The sequence below is a fragment of the Phocoena phocoena genome, chromosome 10 (assembly GCF_963924675.1).
Source record: "Phocoena phocoena chromosome 10, mPhoPho1.1, whole genome shotgun sequence".
NCBI lineage: Eukaryota > Metazoa > Chordata > Mammalia > Artiodactyla > Phocoenidae > Phocoena > Phocoena phocoena.
Genome location: NC_089228.1, coordinates 48,272,622 through 48,294,867, shown reverse-complemented (window position 1 = coordinate 48,294,867; position 22,246 = coordinate 48,272,622). Strand labels below are relative to the sequence as shown.

Genomic DNA, 22,246 nt, shown 5'->3' with positions numbered 1-22,246 from the left:
AACGCAGCCAAAAGTACATAAATAAATTAAATAAATTTAAAAAAAGAAATAGTCTGAAAATCAGTTATCTAGGTATACATCTCAAAAATTAGAAATGAATAGCAAATTAAGCCCAAAGAAGCTGGAAGGAAGGAAATAAGAAGAGCACATTTTAATTAAATAGAAAACAAATATAGTGTAGGATCAGCAAAGCCAAAAGTTAATTCTTTGAAAAGATTAGTAAAATTGCTTAGTCCCTAGCAAAACTGATCAAACTGAGGGAAGGTAAAAATTACCAGTGTCAGGGGAAATGAAGACATCATTATGGATCCTACAGACATTAGAAAGATAACAAGAGGTTTATCAACAACTTTATGCTTAGAAATTTGAAAATGTAGATGAAATAGTCATAATTTTAAAAATTTTGTGAAAGCAACGATAACTAAACAGCAAAAGGATAAACATGAAGGTATCAAAGAGGATATCAAAATTAGAAAATTTGGGGAGGAGAGTAAGAAAATGTAGAACCGACCCCACCATATCTCCGAGGTGTGCCTGTACCCCACATTGTACTAGCTCATGAGGGCTGATCATGCACATCTCTTTCCAACTCTGTGCTCAGTGATGTCACATTGGTATCTTGAAATTGACCATATTGAGAGTTTTTACACCACAGAAATCAAAAATACTACCAAGTCAGGACTCTCCCCACCCCAAGAGCTGGTCGTTAAACATTTGCCAGCACACTACAGAATATATTGTACTCATGAATTGGAAGACTCATTGAGAGAGGAATTAGTGATCTGCATACTCATTTAACGAATAATAGCCAATACACTGTTGTCAGTGAGCAAAGGCAAAAAGAGAATTTATAACTGAGAGGGGAGAGGAAAAACTGTAGTCTGGGAACAGTGAACCTTGTCTGCATATTTTGGGGGTAAGAAAGAGGCCAGTTTGGGAGTCTGTTCTTAAGCAGTCTAAATAATGATATCAAAACAGTTTCAGGGGCTTCCCTGGTGGCACAGTGGTTGAGAGTCCACCTGCCGATGCAGGGGACACGGGTTCGTGCCCCGGTCAGGGAAGATCCCACATGCCGCAGAGCAGCTGGGCCCATGAGCCATGGCCGCTGAGTCTGCGCGTCCGGAGCCTGTGCTCTGCCACGGGAGAGGCCACAACGGTGAGAGGCCTGCGTACCACAAAAAACAAAACAAAACAAAAAAACAGTTTCAGGATTTTTAAAATGAATTTTCCAGAAAACCTTGCAAAATTAATTGTGGAGTATATGTGACAGACTGTGTCTTCCAGTGTCCTTTATTAGTGTTCTTTATCTTAGTTAGGCCAGGTCTGCACCATTTCCCTCAAAAATTTCTCAACTCCCCCCATTTTGGTCAAAAGTTCCTGGTGGAGAGGATTTAAACCTAAGGGCTTTAGTCTGTGATGCAGAATCATTACTGGATGTCAATTTGATCTTGGGGGTATAACAACATTTAAACACCTGAGTGTCAAACACAATGTAAATATTATAACAGACATTTGGAACATATTTTGTGTCCAGTTTTTGGATAAGTGTAGGTCCAATCAAGAGAATATATATTAAAGACAAGATTGGTCAATTTTAGTTAAGTAATTGGTTTTTTTACCCCCTATGATTAATTGATCATTTCATCTTTTTCAAAATATGTATCCAGGTACTGTAAAATATTGGCTATTGTATAGTGTTCATTTTTTTGGTGCGGGCACATCTATTTAGAATCATTCTATTTAATGAAGTTTTGTTAATCTAGCCTAAAATGAGTTATTTAAAATCAGTATTCATTTTGCTTCTGAAATTATCTCAGATTTGCCCAGTGGGAGCCTTACACGTTGTCTCCCGTGTTCTTTTGATATGACCTAGCAGTTTCTTGAGCGCTTCCTTACATTCTGCCATCACAAGATGTTCCAGGCTAATCTTGTACTCTCTTTGTCCCAGTTCTGGAATCAGTTTCTAAGAAGCCGTGGTTCCTTTTAGTGGAGAATGGTATTTAGAAACCAAGATCTAAGCACTAGATCTGCTACTAGCTACTGGGATGTCATTGCTTCTAAGTCCTTTAAATGGATAGAGGTGGGGAAAAATAACAATTTCAGAGGTCCATCTATATATATGTAAATATATATGTACACATAAACATGCATATATCCATATCCATGTGCTTACATATTTAAAAATCATGACTTCATGCTGATTCCTCTAACTACAGTCTAATTCCACAGTGCCTCCTCCCATTCCACACCTATAGCTCCCTCCACCCACAGTCATCTGAAGAATCTTGGAATAACATTCTACTTGTGGAAGTCTCTGCATCTAGTTTAGTGAGTCTCAGGGTCAGATCACCGCAGTGACTGCATGTCCAGTTGCAGGATTCTAAATATTTATACTGTGGGAGGCATACAGCCCAGATGTATTAATGTTCTGGGACTTAAGAACAGCATTTGTGGTTAAAAGTACTTGATAGAAGAAAGCAAAGAAAGAAAGTACTTAACATGGTCCCTTCCAGCATGGTTTTAAGGGTAACTTTCATTGGAGTCTCTTTTAATATGTTCAGTGTTCCAGTTACTGTAACCATGTAACACATTGCCCCCAAGACTTGGCAGCATGAAACAGCAGTTTGCTTTCTGATCAGATAGGACACAGCTAGGAGAGTTTATCTCTACTCTGCGATATCTGGGGTCACAGCCCAGAGACTGGGGCCAAAGTCTCATTCACTCACACGTGTGGTGGTTGGTGCTGGCTTTCAGCTGAGACCTCAGTTCCTCTGCCTGAGGCTTCTCCACCTCAGCTAGTTCCTTTCCTTTCCCTTCCCTTCCTCAGAGCACAGTAGCTGGTTTCCCCAGGGCAAGCCTCCCCCAAAGAGAAACGCAGTCTGCCACTGTCCGTTATATAAATTGAATTGTATCTAGTGATGTCTCTTAGAAATGCACCCTGCATCTGTTGGGCATATGACTGTGTGCCTAAGTTATTTGCCCAGCTAAACTATAAAGTTTAAGGATAAAAACATTTTCAAATTTGCCAAGTCTTTAAAAATGTATGTCCCATGCACCCTTTCTCAGGAAACTCTTAAGGAACATGCTCCCCTATATAAGTGAGTAAACCAAGGAGGAGGAAGGCTTGATGTGTGGGAAACGAGAGATCCAGCATAGGAGATACATGCAGGAAAGGCCCAGGTCAGTAATGGTTAAGGAGCTCTGCAGTTACTGCTGCTACAAAGCTTAACAACTGAAAACAACCATTTTATCATGCTTGTAGATTCTTTGGATCAGAAATTCTGACAGGGCACAACGGGAATGGCTTGTTCCGTGATGTTTGGAACCTTAGCTGGAAAAAGTCAGTGACCAGGGGTAACCTGAAAGATGGGGCTGGAACTCTCTGAGGCATTTTCACTCACAGAGTAGTTGATGTTAGTTGTCTGCCGAGGGTGCTAACAGAGCACATGCACGTGTATTCTCCATGTGGCCTGGGCTTCCTCACAGAATGGCTACCTCAGGGTAATCAGGCAGCTCAAAGTGAGTGATCAGAGCTTCGAAGTGAGTATTCTAGCAAGTAAGGGGGAGGTTGCATCACTTTTTTTTTGGCTGTGTTGGGTCTTTGTTGCTGCGCTCAGGTTTGCTCTAGTTGCGGCGAGCAGGGGCTACTCTTCGTTGCAGTGCACTGGCTTCTCATTGCAGTGGCCTCTCTTGTTGCGGAGCACGGGCTCTAGGCACCTGGGCTTCAGCAGTTGCGACACGAGGGCTCTAGAGCACAGGCTCAGTAGTTGTGGTGCACGGGCTTAGTTGCTCCACGGCATGTGGGATCTTCCCAGACCAGGGCTCGAACCCATGTCCCCTGCACTGGCAGGCGGATTCTTACTTAACCACCGCGCCACCAGGGAAGCCCCTTAAGATTTAATTTTATTTCTTTGGCTGCGTTGTGTCTTTGTTGCTGTGCGCGGGCTTTCTCTAGTTGTGGTGAGCGGGGGCTACTCTTTGTTGTGGTGTGCGGGCTTCTCATTGCAGTGCCTTCTCCTGTTGCAAAGCACGGGCTATAGGCACGTGGGCTTCAGTAGTTGTGGCACACGGGCTCAGTAGTTGTGGCACGCAGGCTCTAGAGCTCAGGCTCAGTAGTTGTGGCGCATGGGCTTAGTTGCTCCGCGGCATGTGAGATCTTGCCAGACCAGGGCTCTAACCCATGTCCCCTGCATTGGCAGGTGGATTCTTATCCACTGTGCCACCAGGGAAGTCCCTGCATCACTTTTTATGACCTAACCTTGGAGGTTCGGTTCCCTTGGAATACATGAGAAAGCCATTACTTCCTCTGCATTGCTGTAGGTTACAAACGAGTCACTAAGTTTAGCCCAGATTGGAGGGGAAGCTACATAGATAGACCTCACCTCTCAATGGAAGGACTGTCAAAGAACTTCTGGATGTGTCTGAAAACTGCTACAGGGGTTGTCCTGTCCTGGGTCATAGCAGTAGGTGTAGCAAGCGACCAGTCCAGATTAAAAGAGGCCAGAGGCTCTAGGAAGGGTTGACTTGTGGGGGTGACACTGATAAGAGTCCCTGATACATCTGGACATCTTGGAAAGAAATTTGTAGGGTAGTGGAAAGAGATTAAATTATTGATAAGTACAAACCAAACAAAATAATTGGTTGATTAACTTTTGGAAAAACAAAAATTGTATAAGGGAGAATTTCATGCTCAGCTGTGAATAGCATTTATATAGCAACAATAATGTAAACATTACTGATCTAACCATGAGTGTGATGTAACTTACGTCGGGAAGATGAGGGATAAGAAGGGTATGGCATGCGGTGAGCTAGCTAAGGGTGAGGAAAGAGAGAATATCCATATCACCCATCCATAATTAATGCCTAAAACTGAAAAAAAAATTAGCATGCCATCTGGAGCCACGGAAGTAAATTCCAAAATAATCAGCTAAAGGAGGAAAAAGTGTTTGTGATTGGGTGTGGGAAATGGCAGGGGTAGAGGCAGGGGAAGAGGGCAGGATTTCTATTTTTGAAATTTTGTAGAACTCTTTGCCTCTTTAAACTATGTGGTTATCCAACTTCGATGAAAATAGCTTAAAAAGAAAACTTTTTACTGAAAGAAACGCCATGCCCAGATCATTTTACAGGTATACACCATCAAACATTCAAGCTAATCCTGATCTTATATAAACTGTCAGAGACTACAAAAAGAAGGAACATACCCTCATTCTTAGGTAATGAGCCTGCTATGGTCTGAATGTTTGTGTCCCTCCAAAATTCGTATGTTGAAATCCTGACCCTCAAAGATGATGGTATTAGAAGGTGGGGCCTTGGGGAGGTGCTTAGGTCATGAGGGTGAAGCCTTCGTGAATGGGATTAGTGGCTTTCTGAAGAGGCTCTAGAGAGATCCCTTGCCCCTTCTGCCACTTGAGGACACAGTGAGAAGGTGCCAGCTGTGAATGGAAGAGGGCCCTCACCAAAACACAACCATGCTGGCATCTTGATCTTGGACCGTCGAGCCTCCAGAACTGGGAGAAATACATTCCTGTTGTTTATAAGTCACCCAGTTTTATGTCATTTTGGACTAAGAGCCTAATGTTACCTTGACACCAAAGCCAAATAAGGAGCTTTGACAATGAAAGTCATAAGCCAGTTTTGCTTAAGGACATAAGCCCAGGAGGATGACGGCTGCCATGGCCGTGGCTGTTCGCGAGGACTCGGGATCTGGGATGAAGGCGGAGCTTGTTCCTCGGCCTGGGGCAGCGGGGAGGGAGATGACCCAAGAAGAAAAGCTGCAGCTTTGGAAGGAAAAGAAACAACAGAAGAAGAAATGGAAGGAGGAAAAGGGGGCAGAACCAGAAACTGGCTCTGCTGTATCTGCAGCCCAATGTCAAGGCCTGACCAAAGACCTGCCTGGACTGGACAGTCAGTTGGGCAGTGCCAAGGAGAAAGTTCCAGCAGGTGGGAGTAAGGCTGAACTTCGAGCTGAAAGGCGGGCCAAGCAGGAGGCCGAGCGGGCCCTGAAGCAGGCAAGAAAAGGGGACCAAGGAGGGCCACCTCCTCAGGCCTGCCCCAGCACAGCTGGAGAAACCCCCTCAGGAGTGAAGGGTCTACCCGAGCATAGTCAGGTTGATGACTCCACGCTTCTGAGGAGGCTTGTTAAAAAAACAGAACAACAGCAGGTTCCTACACGAAAGGATTATGGACCCAAAGTCAGTCTCTTCTCCCACCTACCCCAGTACAGCAGACAGAACTCTCTGAGCCAGTTTATGAGCATCCCATCCTCTGTGACCCACCCAGCCATGGTGCGACTCGGCCTGCAGTACTCCCAGGGCCTGGTCAGTGGCTCCCATGCCCAGTGCATTGCCCTGCTTCGTGCCTTGCAGCAGGTGATTCAGGACTACACCACACCTCCCAGTGAAGAACTGTCAGGGGACCTAGTGAATAAACAAAGCCCTACTTCAGCTTCCTGACTCAGTGCCGTCCCCTGTCAGCGAGCATGTACAACGCCATCAAGTTCCTTAACAAGGAGATCACGGGTGTGAGCGGCTCCAAGCGGGAAGAGGAGGCCAAGTCAGAACTTCGAGCAGCCATCGATCCATATGTGCAAGAGAAGATTGTGTTTGCAGCTCAGGCAATCTCATGCTTTGCTTATGAGAAGATCAGTAATGGAGATGTGATCCTGGTATATGGATGCTCATCTCTGGTATCACGAATTCTTCAGGAGGCTTGGGCTAAGGGCGGGTGGTTTCGGGTGGTAGTGGTGGACAGCCGGCCACGGCTGGAGGGAAAGCACACGCTACGTTCTCTGGTCCGTGCTGGGGTCCCTGCCTCCTACCTGCTGATCCCTACAGCTTCCTTTATGCTCCCAGAGGTTTCTAAGGTGTTGTTGGGAGCTCATGCACTCCTGGCCAATGGGTCTGTGATGTCACGGGTAGGGACAGCACAGCTGGCCCTGGTGGCACGGGCCCATAATGTGCCAGTGCTGGTCTGCTGTGAAACATACAAGTTTTGTGAGCGTGTGCAGACTGATGCCTTTGTCTCTAATGAGCTAGATGACCCTGACGATCTGCTGTGTGAGCGAGGAGAGCGTGTGGCCCTGGCTGACTGGCAGAACCACTTGTCCCTACGGTTGTCGAATCTGGTCTATGATGTGATCCCCCCAGAACTGGTGGATCTGGTGATCACGGAGCTGGGCATGATCCCTTGCAGTTCTGTACCTGTTGTGCTGCAAGTCAAGAGTAGTGACCAGTGAGTGGGGGGACACAGGGTCAATAAATGACATACTCCCTACACTTAAAAAAAAAAAAAATAAGCCCAGTCTCATCCCCCAGTCTTTGGAGCTGTGAGAGGGCTTGTCTGTCCTGAGATGGGGAGCAGAATGGGGTGCTGGAGGCTAAGGAGTTGTGGTAGGAATAAAGATCTGTACCTTGTATGCCAGGGGCTTATTATGTTTCCTATAATTTCATTTTTGTTTTCTTTCCATATTTTGGTAAATTTAAAAGACATTTGAAAGAAAAAAAAAGAACATAGGTTCAGAAATACTAAGTAAAAAAACCAAGCAAGAAGAAACGCGTGCGCACGCGCGCACACACACACACATCCACTCCAGGAGCAAATTGAGTGTAACCCAGGAATGCAAGGGATGTCTTCACGGTGACCCTTGAGTTGGCAGTTGGCTGCCCTGAGCCTGTCAATTTTTTCCTCCATGGCTTCCAGTGCTGTTAAGGAAAGCCAGCCCACTCCGCAATCCGTGTAATTACTGTCTTCCCAGACCTTGCAACGGCGCCGTAGCTACCACGTTTCAATGCCCGACCTCTACCTGCACCTCATTTCAGTCGACCATGGGTGAAAGCCTTAGTAATCTCAGGGGTCATCACACCCTACTTCCCACCAGCTAGAGTTCTGATCGCTGCCAGACTGGGGAGAAAGCCAACTCCAGAATCACATCCTAAGGGTCTGCTGTTTTAGGACCTTTCTGACGCAAAGTGTCATAGCCTGGGTTCCCCATAATGCGGAGTCTGAGGTGGTGAGATTTTGTGCTGTCATTTACAATTCCAGGGAGGAGTGAGGAAAGGGGATGGAAGGAGGCAGAGCCAGTACAAGAATTACTGAGCTGACTTCCAGAAAGTGCAATTGATTATTTTGTCTTGTGAGACATCCCTTCATAAACTGCTGGATCCCGCCTCTTATTGCTTGGGGGTTTGCCTTGTGTGGCTGGGAGCAAGACTCTCTGGAGGCCTGCCTCAGTGGACATGAGGGGCAGCCACTGCCATGAACACCTCGATCCGTAATGACAGCAGTGGCTGCAGCTAGCCCTGAGTCTGGAGAATAGCAGCAGATTGAGGGTATGGTGCCAGGGCTGTCCCGTGCACGTGTGCAGACCTGAAGAGGCAAAACTGAGTTAGTATCCTTGCCATATGGAAAATAATTTAATCCCTACCTCCCTCCATAGCTGAAACAAAATACTTTCCAGCAAAGATCTCAAGCAAAAATTTAAGAAGAAAATATAGGAGATATAGAAAGATTTCTTGAAACTGAAGTATAAATCTTGAACAAAATGTTGATAAATTTTATATTAAAATTTTAGAAACTGTACACCAAAAGGTAATACAAGTTATAAACTTATACAAGTTATATATTGGGTTGGCCAAAAAGTTCATTCGGGGTTTTCCGTTACATCTTACAGAAAACTGAACCCAATACTTACACTTTATAAGGTATAACACATACCTTATAAAGAATTAGTACCCAGAATATATAAAGAATTCCTACAAATCAATACGAAAAAGACAAAGTACCCAATGGCAAATTGGCACTGCGAACAGACACATCACACAAGAGGAAACCCAAATAGCAAATAAACATACGAAAAGATGCTCATCATCATTAATAACAGAGAAATAAAAATTAAAACTATAATATGGGTCTCTCCACACTTGGGTCTGGTTCACAGGTAGATTGAGGCAATATGTCGTACTGGCCAAAAATGGATTTAAATGTTGATGTAGGCATACATACCTATGAAGACATGCTTCAAATTTATGGAGCTGTTTTCTGGTGGGAGGCTGGGGCAGGGCTTCATCTGTACTTTTAATGTTTTACTTCTTAAACTTTTAATGTTTTACTTCTTAAGCTGGGTGATGGAAACACGGCTTGTCATGTTATAATTGATACGTTTTTCCCAGTGTAATAGTTCACGAAATAGAAGGCAAAGTGTGTGCATGTATGGAGTTCCTCTTCCGTGCCAGGTTCATTACACTTATCCCCCCATCCCCTTCCCATATTATTCAGTGAACCCCAGACTTCATAGCCTTTGTCCACACACGTCGCTTTGCCTTTGAACAGATGGTGATCTCGCTGCAGAACACCACGTCCACCAGCCGCCACCTGCGAGTCCTCCCGCCGTCCACGCCCTACTTCGCTCTGGGATTGGGTGAGCTCAGGGTGGCAGAGGCCTGGGTGGCCTCGACATCGTGTACTGGCCTTGCCCCGGGTTACACGCCCACCAGGCCCTAGGGTGACTCCACAGCTGCACCCCTCGTGCTCCGCAGAGGCCTCCTACCCACCCTCCACCAAAGGCCCCCAGTCCCGACAGCTCCTCCTCGGATCTCGTCCCTCCAGGCTTGGTTCTGCCCTCTCCTCGCCCTGCGCACTGTCACTGCCCTCAGCCAGGACCCCTGGTTCCTCACTTAGGCCATCGCAGTGGCTTCCCAGCCAGGCTTCCTGCCTCCGTGACGCAGTGTTCTCCTGAAGAACAGCTCTGATCTTGTGTCCCACCCACCCCAACCCCTGCAGAAACCTCAAATAGCTCTCTGCCGCCCACAAAATAAATGCTAAGCCATAGGAACAGGCATGGCCCCGCCTGACCATTCCAGGTGGACCCTATCACTCCCCCCACCGCCCCAGGCCCTGGTCTTCTTACCTGGTCTCCAGAATCTCATCTGTCGCTTTTGTCACCCACAGGGATGTTCCCAGGAAAAGGTGGAATGGTGGCTCCTGGAATGACCTGCCAGTACACTGTCCAGTTTTTTCCCGACTGCCTTGGGGATTTTGATGACTTTATTTTGGTGGAGACCCAGTCAGCGCACACGCTGCTGATCCCCCTGCAGGCCCGGAGGCCGCCCCCAGTGCTGACGCGTGAGTGTGCTCTGCTCCCCCGGGATTCAGGGAGGGCTGGTGCCCCTATAAGGACCGCCTGCCCACAGGGCCCCTTCATGGCAGCACACAGCCTGTCCCCTGGGACAGGGGCTTCTGGGTCCAGAAGCTTGCCCACAGTCCTCGTGTGTCAGGCCCTGACCATCCTGCTTCCCGTGGAGGCTGACTCCGAGTGACAGGCATCGGGAGGGGAGGCCAGCATCCCAGCTGACCCCAGCCTAGGCGTCGCTGGCTCAGGGACACCCTGAGTGGGCCTGTGCCATGGCGAGGCAAGAAGGAGTGCCTGGAGCCCTCCATGGGTGTCACCTGTGTGGCCATGGGGTGGCTGGCTTTGCCTGGACGCCCTCATTTACGAGTCCCTTCAGCTGGGCACAGGCTGCAAGCTGGGACTCTGACCACAACCCCCAGGGCCATGCCAGGTGGCACTGGCTGAAGCCCGAGCGCGTGGAGTCCCGAGGCGCCGCTGCCATGTGGGAGCAGTGGTGGGCCCATCCCCATCCATCCCCCTCGCCCCTCCACAGCTGCTCTTAGCTCGGGCTGGGCCTCCGGAGAACAACAACAGGACTGTGCTGTTTCTCTTGCCCATCTTTCCTTGTGGCTGCAGTGTCGCCGGTGTTGGACTGTGGTTACTGCCTCATTGGGGGCATGAAGATGACCAGATTAATCTGCAAAAACGTGGGCTTCAGCGTGGGCAAGTTCTGCATTATGCCTAAAAAGAGCTGGCCGCCGCCAAGCTTCAGAGTGAGTGCTCACAGATTGCTACCTGGAAAAAGAGCAAATCCATCAAAGGAAATAACCCCTGTGAGGGACTTGCTCGAGTGCACCTGTGACAGGAAACACACACACAGAGAACAGAATTTTATAACCTCTCTCTCCAGCTGCCATGGTCCAATGAGAATCAACATGTACAGAGACCAGCGCTGGAGTTCTTGTTACTCCCCTAATACCTGTGTGACCCTGGGCAGGTCCTGTCACCTCTCTTATCCTCCAAGGCCTGGCTCAAATGTCCCTGCATTCATTCATTCATTCATTCATTATAGTAGCAAATGTTTGAGTATAGCAGAGGTCACAGATTGGCAGCTCTTTGGCTGAATTTTGTGGGTATATTTATTTGGCACAGGGCTTAAAAACATTTTTTGAGCCACCATTTAAAAATAGAGAGATTTCGGACTTCCCTGGTGGCCCAGTGGCTAAGACTTCACGCTCCCGGTGCGGGGGGGCCGGGTTCAATCCCTGGTCAGGGAACGAGATCCCACGTGCTGCAACTAAGACCCAGCGCAGCCAACCAACCAACCAACCAACCAACCAAATAAATAAATAAATATTTTTTAAAAAATAGACTTCGTATAAAAATGTGCACTTCCAGTCTCTCTGAAACATTGGGAGATGTGCAGCCCTGGGCCAGGATCCACTGTGGCCTGTCAGCTGGAGTTGAGAAGCAGGGGGTGTGCACATCCCCTCCTGTTTGCCCAGCTCTGCCCTCCCCGCCCCAGGGCAGCCGAGTGCTGACACCACTGATGGTCCTGCTCACTCACAGTGTTACCTGACTCAGCGTAGAGATATTTTGCTGTACCTGTGTCTCCCGAAACAAGCGACAGATCCAGAGGACCACATGTTCCCAGACACACATTTCACTCATTTCTGTTACCTGCCAGGGTCCTGGAGGCGTGGGTTTGTGTCCCTGGCATGCTAAGTGGCTTCCTGTTGTGGGCACCTGGGCTGCAGCTCTGCTGACAAGATGGCAGCTTCCCTTGACTCAGGTGCTCATGGCCAGGGGTGGGTTGAGGATGGAGGCCGACACAGAAGCCGGCACCAACCACACAGGCTGCTGTAGTCGGGAAAGGACTGTGCTTTGGGAGCCCACCTCCTGCTTTGCGTCTGAAACACTTGTCAGTGGCCTCGTACCTCCTACCCGCGGGCAGCTCTTCGTGGACGCTCTGTCTTGTACTCATCTTTAACCACCAGAACCCCATCTAGTGCCTGGTGCAGGTTGAGTAAGTGCTTGCTGAATGGATGAGCCTCCGTTTCTTCATGAACAGGAAACTGGATGATCCATTAAGACCCTTCAAATCACAAAATGGATGTTTGGAGGAGGGAAGTGTGTCATCTGAGCACGATGTTTCTTCCACACTGTTGGGTCATCTTCTGCTTTTCTTTAAGGCTGTTGCAACCATCGGCTTTGTTGAGCAGCCCCCCTTTGGGATCCTGCCATCAGTGTTTGAGCTGGCTCCGGGGCAGGCCGTATTCATGCAGGTAGGTGATGAGACGCTAGCTTGTATTTCTTTATGATTGGTTCGCTGTTTCCTCAACTGCTCGCTTGATTTCATTTGCCTCTCTGGTTTTTTGTTTTTTGGGGCTTTTGGGGGGTTTTTTTGGCTGCCCCACACAGCTTGTGGGATCTTTAGTTCCCGGACTAGGGGTTGAACCTGGGCCACCGCAGTGAAAGCACTGAGTCCTAACCACTGGACCGCCAGGGAATTCCCACCTCTGTGTTTTCATGACCCAGATATCCACTCCCAGGTCCCAGCCTTGGTGGCTTCTGTGTAGGAGCATGCTATTGCATTCTGTGGGGTGATGTCATTTGACTCTCCTATGACCTCCCTCACAGAGCAAGTGCAGAAAGCCCTAGCAATGCCACCACGATCCCTGAGTTTTGCTTGTCCACCCGTGAGCCTGCGGGTCACCTCTACTAACATCTGAGCTGCCTCCAGGATCTCCCCTTGGTCCTTCAGTCCGTCTTGGACCATCCCACCCCCTAAATCTGGTACCTTTGTTCTCCTTCCTGTTTTATCCTCAGTTGTATGGTCAACAAGGCCCGCCTTCCTTAGGCCTCATCCTGAACCTCTGCAGAAGCTCCCAGAGTCTGACCTCCGGGATGTGGGCTCCTCCTTTCCTAACTGGCCCCTTTCCGGGGTCCCTTGGGCCTGTCACACCTGCTCACTGGTCCCCAGAAGAGGCTGCGAGACATGGTGATGTCTTCCTGCCCCTGTCACCCCACCCTCTGCTCCAGGAGTCTGACTCTGTGCTGTCCCACGGCTGGGTGTGGGGCTGCCACAAGCGAGCATGGCCTTCCTCACTTGCCTGTTGAAGGACACACCGACATTAAAGAGTAAAAGCTCCCTGGGTTCTGGGGAGGGGAGTTGGCCTACACCAGGTCATCAGGTGGGGGAGCCAAGGGCCATAGGTGCTCAAACTCAGCTGTGCATGGCCGTCCCCTGAGAAGCTTGCAAACACGCTGACATCTGGGCCCCCGCCCTGAGGTTTTGAGTTAATTGGTCTGGGGTGTGGCCGGGGCATAGGATTTTTCAAGCTCCCCAGGTGATTCTGTGTGTGTAGCGAAGTTTGAGGACCGCTGCCATAAGCTTCTTTGCCAAGATGTAAAGGAAGGCTTCCTTTATCAGTTCCTTTCCAGTTTCAAGGGTCTGATGGGGTCTTGTTTGGGAGTGATGCTGTCTTGTTCATGTCCGTGATGATCTGATCCTGATAAGAACCTGGCTTTTGGAGCCGGGACGAGGCCAGTTCAGGAGCACAATAGGGATTATCCATCCTCCTCTGTTGCCGAGGGGTGAGCCAGGTCCTCTTGGCATAGCCCAGGATTTGTCAGAGCCTTGTGGTGGCTTTAAGGAATTGGGGCTTGTCACCCCTGCCCAGGCCATGATGTCCCCCTCATCCCATCCTCCTATGATCCCCAAGGAAAAGAAGAGGGTAGCAGCAGCAGTCTTTGGGGAGCAGTGGGGAAGTCAGGGCGAGGTTTTCCCCTTTGCATTCCTTATGTAAATTTTGTTTACTGATTGGGATTTTGTTTGTTTTAAAATTTATTCGGGGGCTTCCCTGGTGGCGCAGTGGTTGAGAGCCCGCCTGCCGATGCAGGGGACACGGGTTCGTGCCCCGGTCCGGGAAGATCCCACATGCCGCGGAGCGGCTGGGCCCGTGAGCCGTGGCCACTGAGCCTGCGCGTCCGGAGCCTGTGCCCCGCAACGGGAGAGGCCCCAACAGTGAGAGGCCCGCATACCGCAAAATAAATAAATAAATAAATAAAAAAAATAAAATTTATTCGTATTTCCAAATAAATAGATTCGCATGATTAAAAATTCAAAAGATGCAAATAGATGCACAGTGAAATGCTCCCTCTCCCCCCAGTTCCTCAGCCACCCAGAGGCCACAGCCTTACCAGGTTAGAGTGCCCTCCCAGAGATATGTGATGCCTACCTAAGCAACTGCACATGGTTTTTTCTTTCCTTTGTTTCCATTTTTCCTTCACACAAATAGTTGCCCGCTCTGTGCTCTGTTGTGCACCATGTATTTTCCACTTACCGGTTCATATTTTTTACAGCTGCATGGTATTCCACTGCACCTATGAACCATAATTTAGGTCAACTGTCCCCTGCATGGAGATTATTTCTGATCTCTGGCCATCTCAGGGAATAGCTTATACGTACATCACTCTGTCCTACCAGAAGGATATAGTTCTTGACGTGCATTTGCTGACTCAGGGTCTCTGCTCTCGTAATTGTGATACATGTCGCCAGAATCCCCACCATGTGGATTGTATCAATTTGTACTTCCATCCACAGTATGTGAGGGTGCCTATTTTAATTCTCATACCTTTGCCAATACAATGGGTTATCAAACTTAAAAAAAAAACCTGTTATCATGGACATTTTAAAACATATACAAAAATAATCTGAAAAAAAATAGATATACATCTATGTGTATAACTGAATGACTTTGCTGGAATACCTGAAACTAACATAACATTGTAAATCAACTATACTTCAATTAAAAAAAAAGAAAAGGTCAGAAGTCCAACTGGCCAAGCAAAAACAAAAACAAAAAAACCCCAAAACAAACCTATATGCAAAAATAGAATAGTTGAACGATCACCCATGTACTCATGACACAGCTTCAACATTTATCAACTCTTGGCCAACCTTATTTCCTTTGTGCCCCTCCGTCTCTTCCCACCAAGCCCTGCCCTGCCCCTCTAGATTATTTTGAAGAAAATTAACGTAACCTATCACTGTGCTTATGACCGCTAACTTTCTGCTCTTTGCCAGTAGGAGGCATGAAAAACTGTTCTTCTGGGTGGTTTGCATTTCCACTTCTTTTATCATGAATGAGGTTAAACATGTTATTTAAGAGCCATTTGTATTTCAGTCTCTATGAATTCTCTCTTCATAGCCTTTCAACACTGTCCCCAAATTAGCTGGTGGAGCCTGGGCTGAACCCCTAGCCTTAGGGAAGGGGCCGGGAGGGGAGGGAGAAGTGGAGACCGGAGGGAAGGGGGTACAGCTGAGAAGAAGAGGGCGAGGGGGTAGAAGCCCCTTCACGGGAGACAGCGGGACAGCCCTTCTTTCCCCAGGTCCTGTTCCTCCCAACCAGCCTGGGGAAGGCAGAGCAGACCTTCATCATCGTGTGTGACAACTGCCAGATAAAGGAGCTGGTGACCACAGGTGGGCTTGGGTGCGCTCCAAGGGGTGGCCCAGCTGCGCCCGGTCCCCCTTGGGGGTGGGCACACTCAGGGGATGCTGCAGCCTCCAGGGCTCTGGTTTGGGGCCTCTAGCTCTGGTCAGACCTTAGAGACCCAAGCCAGCGTGGGCTTCGGAACTGTCCCAAGGGGCCGTCTAGTGCGAGAGGGATGGAAACCTGGGGGGCAGTCTTTTATCGAGTCACTTTGAAACTCACCGTGATCTCCTTTGGGGGACTGCCAGTGACTGACACAGAAACGACCAGGGCACCTGTAGGTTCCTGTACAGGTAGAAGGGGCATCCTGCTGAATTTCCTTAAGGTGCCCTGTTCCTTCCTTCCATCCGTCTGTCTACCATCCACCCAGTTTCACTCACCAGGTATTAATTGAATGCCTGCTACATGCTATGTTATCAGAATCACCTTCTTTTGGTCTGAGGTGACGTGGGGACATGAACCTGTGTGCTGTTGGCTCCCTGTCCCCCTGTGTGCACTTCCCGGGGTCACGATCACGGCCGGTTGCATGTGGATGGTGGCCTGGGTCCTGTGACAGCCTTCGGCCACAGAGTCCTGGTTTCAGCCCTAGTGAAACTTCACTACTGTACTTTGTCAGGAATCGGGCAGCTGGTGGCTCTGGATCTGATCTATGTTTCTGGTGAAAAAAGTCAGCCGGAGCCCGGAGAGCTCACAGACTTAACAGCCCAGCACTTCATACGCTTTGAGCCTGAAAACCTTCAGTCCACGGCCAGCAAACTGCTGATTATTAGAAACGCCACGTGAGTGACGCCTGTGAGGGACCCCAGCACACACCCTCCCTCCTTCCTCACCTGGCCTGAGGTCCCAGTGAGGCTGGTGGTTCCTTCCAGAGGCCAGGGGGGAATCTGGGCACAGGATGGAAGGATCCAGATTTGCACTGTCCATCATGGTAGCCAGTTGCCACATGTAACTATTTAAATGGAAATCAATTAAAATGAAGTAAAAGTAAAAACTCACTTCCTCAGTGACACCAGCCACATTTTAAGTACTCAGTAGCCGCACGGGTAGCTGGTGGCTATCATATTAGAGCCGATTTATGCGATGTCATATTGGACAGTGTTGCTGTATATCCTTTGGCGCATCCTTAACCAGGAATAGTTTTCCAGAGAGGTCCTGCCCAGCCCATGAGGGGAAGCCACCCAAGTCCCAACGTCAGACAGATGATGGCCTGTGGGTTCAGCTCTCACTGCCATTTATTCCCTGACCATCCTCTGAGCTCCGTCATTACACCAAGACAGACTTTGGGGAGCCTCCCGGCCATGCTGCCCAAGTGACGCAGGCCTTACATAGGCTCTGTCGCCTGGCAGGATGAGTAGCTCTCACCTGCCGTCCCCCTCACCGACACCTGCTGTCAGCAGCACGCCTGGAGTCCTACCCCTTCCACCACCAGGGAGTTGTCACCGCTCCTGTTGGCAGCCAGTGGGCACATATCTTTCTGGCCAGAGCAGTAGTCCTGGGAGGCCATAGCTGGAGAGGCAGAGGGTGGGGTCGATGTGGCGAAAACTCAACGCGGTAGAAGATAAGGCAGAAAAATTTCCTGATATCTGGGGGGGGGTGTTGCCTGATGGTTAGAGCATGATTCCCCGGAGTCACTGTGGCTCCAGCCTCCAGCTGCTGTGCGGGGCTGTGCTGGGAGGTCTCCAGACTCCCTGCCCCCCGTGCTGTCCCTTGCCCAGGGGCCCCCAGGCTCCTGCATGGGAAGGGCCTGAAGGCTGACCTGGCCACGTCCTGCTCCTGGGTCGTTTCCTGCTCACTCCGGGAGCAGGGCCAGGCCAGGCCGGGGGTGGGGGGAGCTGATTCTGGCAGAAGTGAGACATGGCCTTGGGCCCACTGCCTACTGTCAAGGTCATCCCCACAGGCACGTGGAGCTGGCCTTCCGCTGGCAGATCGTGAAGCCCAACCTGAGGCCCCTAATGCCTGGAGAAACCTACAGCCCGGACAGCATCAAGTCCCACCCCGACAGGGAGACGGCCTTCTCCATCGCCCCCGACATGGGCGCTCTCAAGCCCCACACGGACCACGAGTTCCTCTTGAGCTTCTCTCCTCGAGAGGTTCGAGTGCGGCCATCTTGGTGGTCACACATGATTGGGTCACGATGTTTTCACCCTCTGTCCCTGTTCTTTGGTGACACTGAAGCCACGGCCGACGCTGCCGAGATCCCTAGCACCCTGCCGAGGCTGGCGCTTAGCTAAGAGCGGGGCCAGTGGCCGGGTTTGGGGTCCAGCTCGTTTTGCCTGGTCCCGACCCTGCACGCCCCATCTGCAGCCAGGGCCTGGGCTCGTTTCCTCGGCCCTGGTGTCTTCCGTGTCTCTACTACATCAAAGGTGTTACCATTCCTGCCCAGCCCACAGAAGCCCCCAGAAAGAGGGAGGTGGGGCTCCCCAGAGTGAGGCTCACACGGCCCCCACTTTCCAACACCAAGCCGTGTGTGTCCCGGGCGAGGGGGGAGTGTGAGGGGGATGCCCAGGGACCCTTGCTGGTAAGAGAGCAGGCCTGCCTCTCAGCACGCAGCCATCTCACGGCCTCTCCCGGGAGGGTGTGGTGCTTCAGGCACGCTGAGGGCACTGCCAAGCGAAGCAGCGCTGTGTCTCGTGGAAGACACCTCTGGGGGCTAGGCCACCGGGAGGAGGGATGCCTGGCGTGGCTCCAGCCTGCCCTGGGGCAGGCTTTTGTCTTCAGGGTGCTGCGTTTGCCTTGCAGCCCAGGGATTTTCACAGCGTGCTCCAGATGGTGCTAGAGGAAGTCCCAGAGCCCATGAGGTGAGCGGGAACCGGGCCCCTGGCTGAGGGGTACGCAGTTGGGCATGCTGGGATGGAGTGAAGGAGCCCCTGACCCCTGGCAGGCTTTGGCGTGTGGGAGCGCCTTGCCTTGCCCTGGCACCCAGGCCTGGAGCGGGCTCCGCAAGCAGGGAACAGCTCTCTGGACTCACTATCCTGGAACCTTGGAGCTGTGCCCCCGGCTCACGGTTACCGCCGGGCCTCTAGGCTGGTGGCCCCTGGGTGGTGGCAACTAGTGAGGGGAGGTTTTGTCCCAAGGCGTCACCTCTGGCAGTGCTTCCCTGAGCAAGCTGTCGGTGGGGGGCCTCCAGTCAGCTGGTGTGGAGATCCTGGCTGACGCTGCTGCAGCGTGGTCCCTGGAGGTGCAGGGAGGGACCCCTGCCCCAGGCCTGTGGTTGAGCTGCTGTCCCAGCCACAGGCATTCATCTGTTTCAGGGCATTGCTGACGCCTCTGATTTCAGGGGGCTTGGGAGCTGTGGGCAGGGGGCGCTCTCTTTTCACAAGACAGAGATAGGGGACACGATGGCTCCTAGCTCATGGTGGCTTTCTGTCCAGCTTGCACTTGGAAAACCCGAAGGATCCCTCGTACTCTGTGGATGACGTGATTGTCCTGGAAATCGAGGTGAAAGGCTCAGTGGAACCTTTCCAGGTTCTCTTAGAACCATATGCCCTCATCATCCCCGGGGAGAACTACATTGGGATGAACGTGAAGAAGGATTTCAAGGTAGGTGGTTGTCCCTCCCCAGCCTAGGCTGCCCGAGATGGTGCTGAACTCGGGCACGAGCAGGGGGAGGAAGCGGCTGGCGGGGCCAGCAGTGGTGGCCACTGCAGAGAAGCTGAGGCTCTTCCCAGAGCCCCGGAACCCACTTGGTTTGAACAGATGCTGGGCCGGGCACGTCTGTCATTTGTCAGCTTCCCAGCATCTTCCAAACGACAGGACTGTGGCACCCGTTCCTGGGTTTAGGGATCTTTGACCGGCTGTGGCACCCACAAACCCTGCAGCGTGCATTGGTGCCATCGGGTGGCCGGGATTTAGCTGGGAAGATGTCGAGAGGACCTCTTGTGAGCCCACAATCCCGCAGTCCTTTAGCAAGTACAGATCTGATAGGGAGCCCGGCTCGGGGTGTGTCTTTCAGATGTGGAACAACAGCAGATCTGCCATCAGGTACACGTGGGGGAAGATCAGCGACTGCCACATCGTTGAAGTGGAGCCCTGCACGGGGACCATCGGTACTGCAGGGGCCGAGGTGGGGGCTGGCTGGGGAAGGAGAGCTGGAGGTGAAAGGGGCCTGTGCAGGGGTCCATGGCCCCCTGAGCAGCTCCAGCCGCAGCCTGGCCCTGTGGTGGGTAAGGAGTACGCCAAGGCCAGGTATCTGAGCCCAGCCACAGAGGGGACCTGCCCCTGCTTCCTTTCTCCACGGCTCACCTTTCCTCTCCCTCTCTCAGAGCCCAGCGAGGTGGAGGATTTTCAGTTGAACTTTACCGGGGGTGTCCCCGGCCCGACGAGCCAGAGCCTGCTGTGTGAAATCAAAGACTCCCCCTCACCGGTGGTCTTACACGTCGAGGCGGCCTTTAAGGTGCCTCTGGTGGGGCTGGGTGGCTGGGCGGGCTGGACGGGGAGCTGGGGTAGGGCACAGAGCCCACGGTCCGGGTGGCCCGGTGACCGGCCCCTCTGGGTGCCTCAGGGGCCTGCCCTCGTCATCGACGTCTCAGCCCTTCAGTTTGGTTTGCTGCGCCTGGGGCAGAGAGCCACAAACTCCATCCAGATCCGGAACGTCAGCCAGCTCCCGGCCACGTGGTCCATGGAGGAGAGCAGGGTCTGCCTGCAAGAAAGGCAAGAGAGCGTAAGTCCTGCGATGCTGGCTCGTGGTGCCACCCCTCCCCCTGACCCCCGACCCCCACCGGAGCCGAGTAACCCACGTGTTGTGTGAGCCGTGGAACTGTTGCTGGTGCCTTCAGAGCGTGGAGGCTGGAGAGGAAACGCCTGCCTGGTGACCTTTGCCTCGCAGAGTCCCCCATCCCCTGTCTCTAGGCAATCGGGGTCCTTTCTACAGCAGAACTTAACCCCGAACTGGATTTTCCTGTTCCTTTCAGAGCAGCCAGAGTCAGGAAGAAAACAGGCAGCTGAGTTGGGCGGGAAGCTTCCAAAGGGCCCCCGGGGAGGGGCAGGCCGCGGGGCTCCCTGCAGAGGTTCCCAGCCTGCTTGCAGTTTTGAGTACCTGCCACCAGGTGGTGAGCTTGCCGTATTTTTGGCTGTGTTGGGTCTTCGTTGCTGCGCGCTGGGCTTTCTCTAGTTGCTGCGAGCGGGGGCCACCTCTTCGTAGCGGTATGCGGACTTCACATTGCGAATGCATTGCGGTGGCTTCTCTTGTTGCAGAGCATGGGCTCTAGGCATGTGGGCTTCAGTAGTTGTGGCACATGGGCTCAGAAGTTGTGACACGCGGGCTCAGTAGTTGTGGCACGTGGGCTCTAGAGCGCAGGCTCAGTAGTTGTGGCGCTCGGGTTTAGTTGCTCTGCAGGGATCGAACCCGTGTCCCCTGCATTGACAAGTAGATTCTTAACCACTGTGCCATCAGGGAAGCCCATGGCATCATGTTTAAATACCATGTTTGGGGAATTCTCTGGTGGTCCAGTGGTTAGGAATCAGGTGCTTTCACTGCCGGGGCCTGGGTTTGATCCCTGGTCAGGGAACTAGGATCCCGCAAGCTGCGTGGCACAGCCCTCCCCCCCCCCAAATATATATATATATTCAATCTTTTTTTTCTAATTTTTATTTATTTATTTATGGTTGTATTGTGTCTTTGTTTCTGTGCGAGGGCTTTCTCTAGTTGTGGCAAGCAGGGGCCACTCTTCATCGTGATGCGCGGCCTCTCTTGTTGCGGAGCACAGGCTCTAGACGCGCAGGCTCAGTAATTGTGGCTCACGGGCCCAGTTGCTCCGTGGCATGTGGGATCTTCCCAGACCAGGGCTCGAACCCGTGTCCCCTGCATTGGCAGGCAGATTCCCAACAACTGCGCCACCAGGGAAGCCCTATGTTCAATCTTGAACAAGCCCAAGCCACACCAGCAGGCAGCTAGCTATAAACCACTGGCTCACCATGCCCACCCTTCCCACGTGGTGACTGTAGCTCCATCGGAGCAGCTGCTGCACGTTCGAGACTCTGGCCAGGTCTGTCTGGTGAAAGCATCCTCCCTCCCCAGGTCCCCCATCCTGCTGCCCTCTTCTCCTGTTGGTCAGAGGGCCGCACACTTTTCCTTCCACATTCAGGAGCTGAGGAAAGAGAGTCACAGCCACACTTACATCTTATTTGCCAATGCACCTGCCCTTCTCCAGGACTTTTCCTTTCCACTTGAAAGCCATTCTCCTTTACCTGGCGGCCTCGCTTCTCCACTAGGCACCCTGAAACTTAGAAGTTATGACAGTTTGCATCGAATTGGCCAACACCATTGCCAAGAAACATTGCCATGTGGTCTGTTCCACAGGCTTGGAGTTAGCACTGGCCCCCCCAGGGCTCACTGGTCACGCTGCTTGGACCATGGAACCACAGAGGCTGGTGCTGGGACTGCGGGCAGGGTGCTCAGTAACCTTTTCTTCAAATGAAACCTTCAACAGAAGCCCAAGATCTAGAATAGAGTATGACTGTTCTTGGCTCCCAGAGGCCCCCTCGTCAAGCATCCCTGCCCCACCCTGCCACTCCCCACATCCCACTTCCCTGCTCTAGGACTTCTGAGCAACCCCTGGGATTTCCCAGAGTGAAGTCGGAAACTTACGGACTTCAGCCAACCTTGTCACTTGATAGAGGAGAAACAGGGAGGGACAGGGGCCTCCCT

General features: G+C 51.4%; 1 protein-coding gene and 1 pseudogene across 1 annotated transcript in view; both read left to right on the top strand.

The window, feature by feature from the left end:
• The window catches only part of DLEC1 (DLEC1 cilia and flagella associated protein), an 89,337-nt gene that overhangs the window by 42,870 nt on the left and 24,221 nt on the right, over positions 1–22,246 (top strand). The window contains exons 7-18 of the mRNA XM_065885933.1: positions 9,328–9,415; positions 9,946–10,119; positions 10,742–10,878; positions 12,298–12,390; positions 15,500–15,590; positions 16,217–16,379; positions 17,498–17,690; positions 18,340–18,398; positions 18,972–19,140; positions 19,553–19,646; positions 19,863–19,993; positions 20,102–20,260. Of these exons, the coding sequence (XP_065742005.1) occupies positions 9,328–9,415; positions 9,946–10,119; positions 10,742–10,878; positions 12,298–12,390; positions 15,500–15,590; positions 16,217–16,379; positions 17,498–17,690; positions 18,340–18,398; positions 18,972–19,140; positions 19,553–19,646; positions 19,863–19,993; positions 20,102–20,260 (1,551 nt within the window). The remainder of the gene's footprint in view (positions 1–9,327; positions 9,416–9,945; positions 10,120–10,741; positions 10,879–12,297; positions 12,391–15,499; positions 15,591–16,216; positions 16,380–17,497; positions 17,691–18,339; positions 18,399–18,971; positions 19,141–19,552; positions 19,647–19,862; positions 19,994–20,101; positions 20,261–22,246) is intronic.
• Positions 5,673–7,234, top strand: LOC136129409 (translation initiation factor eIF2B subunit delta pseudogene; annotated as a pseudogene).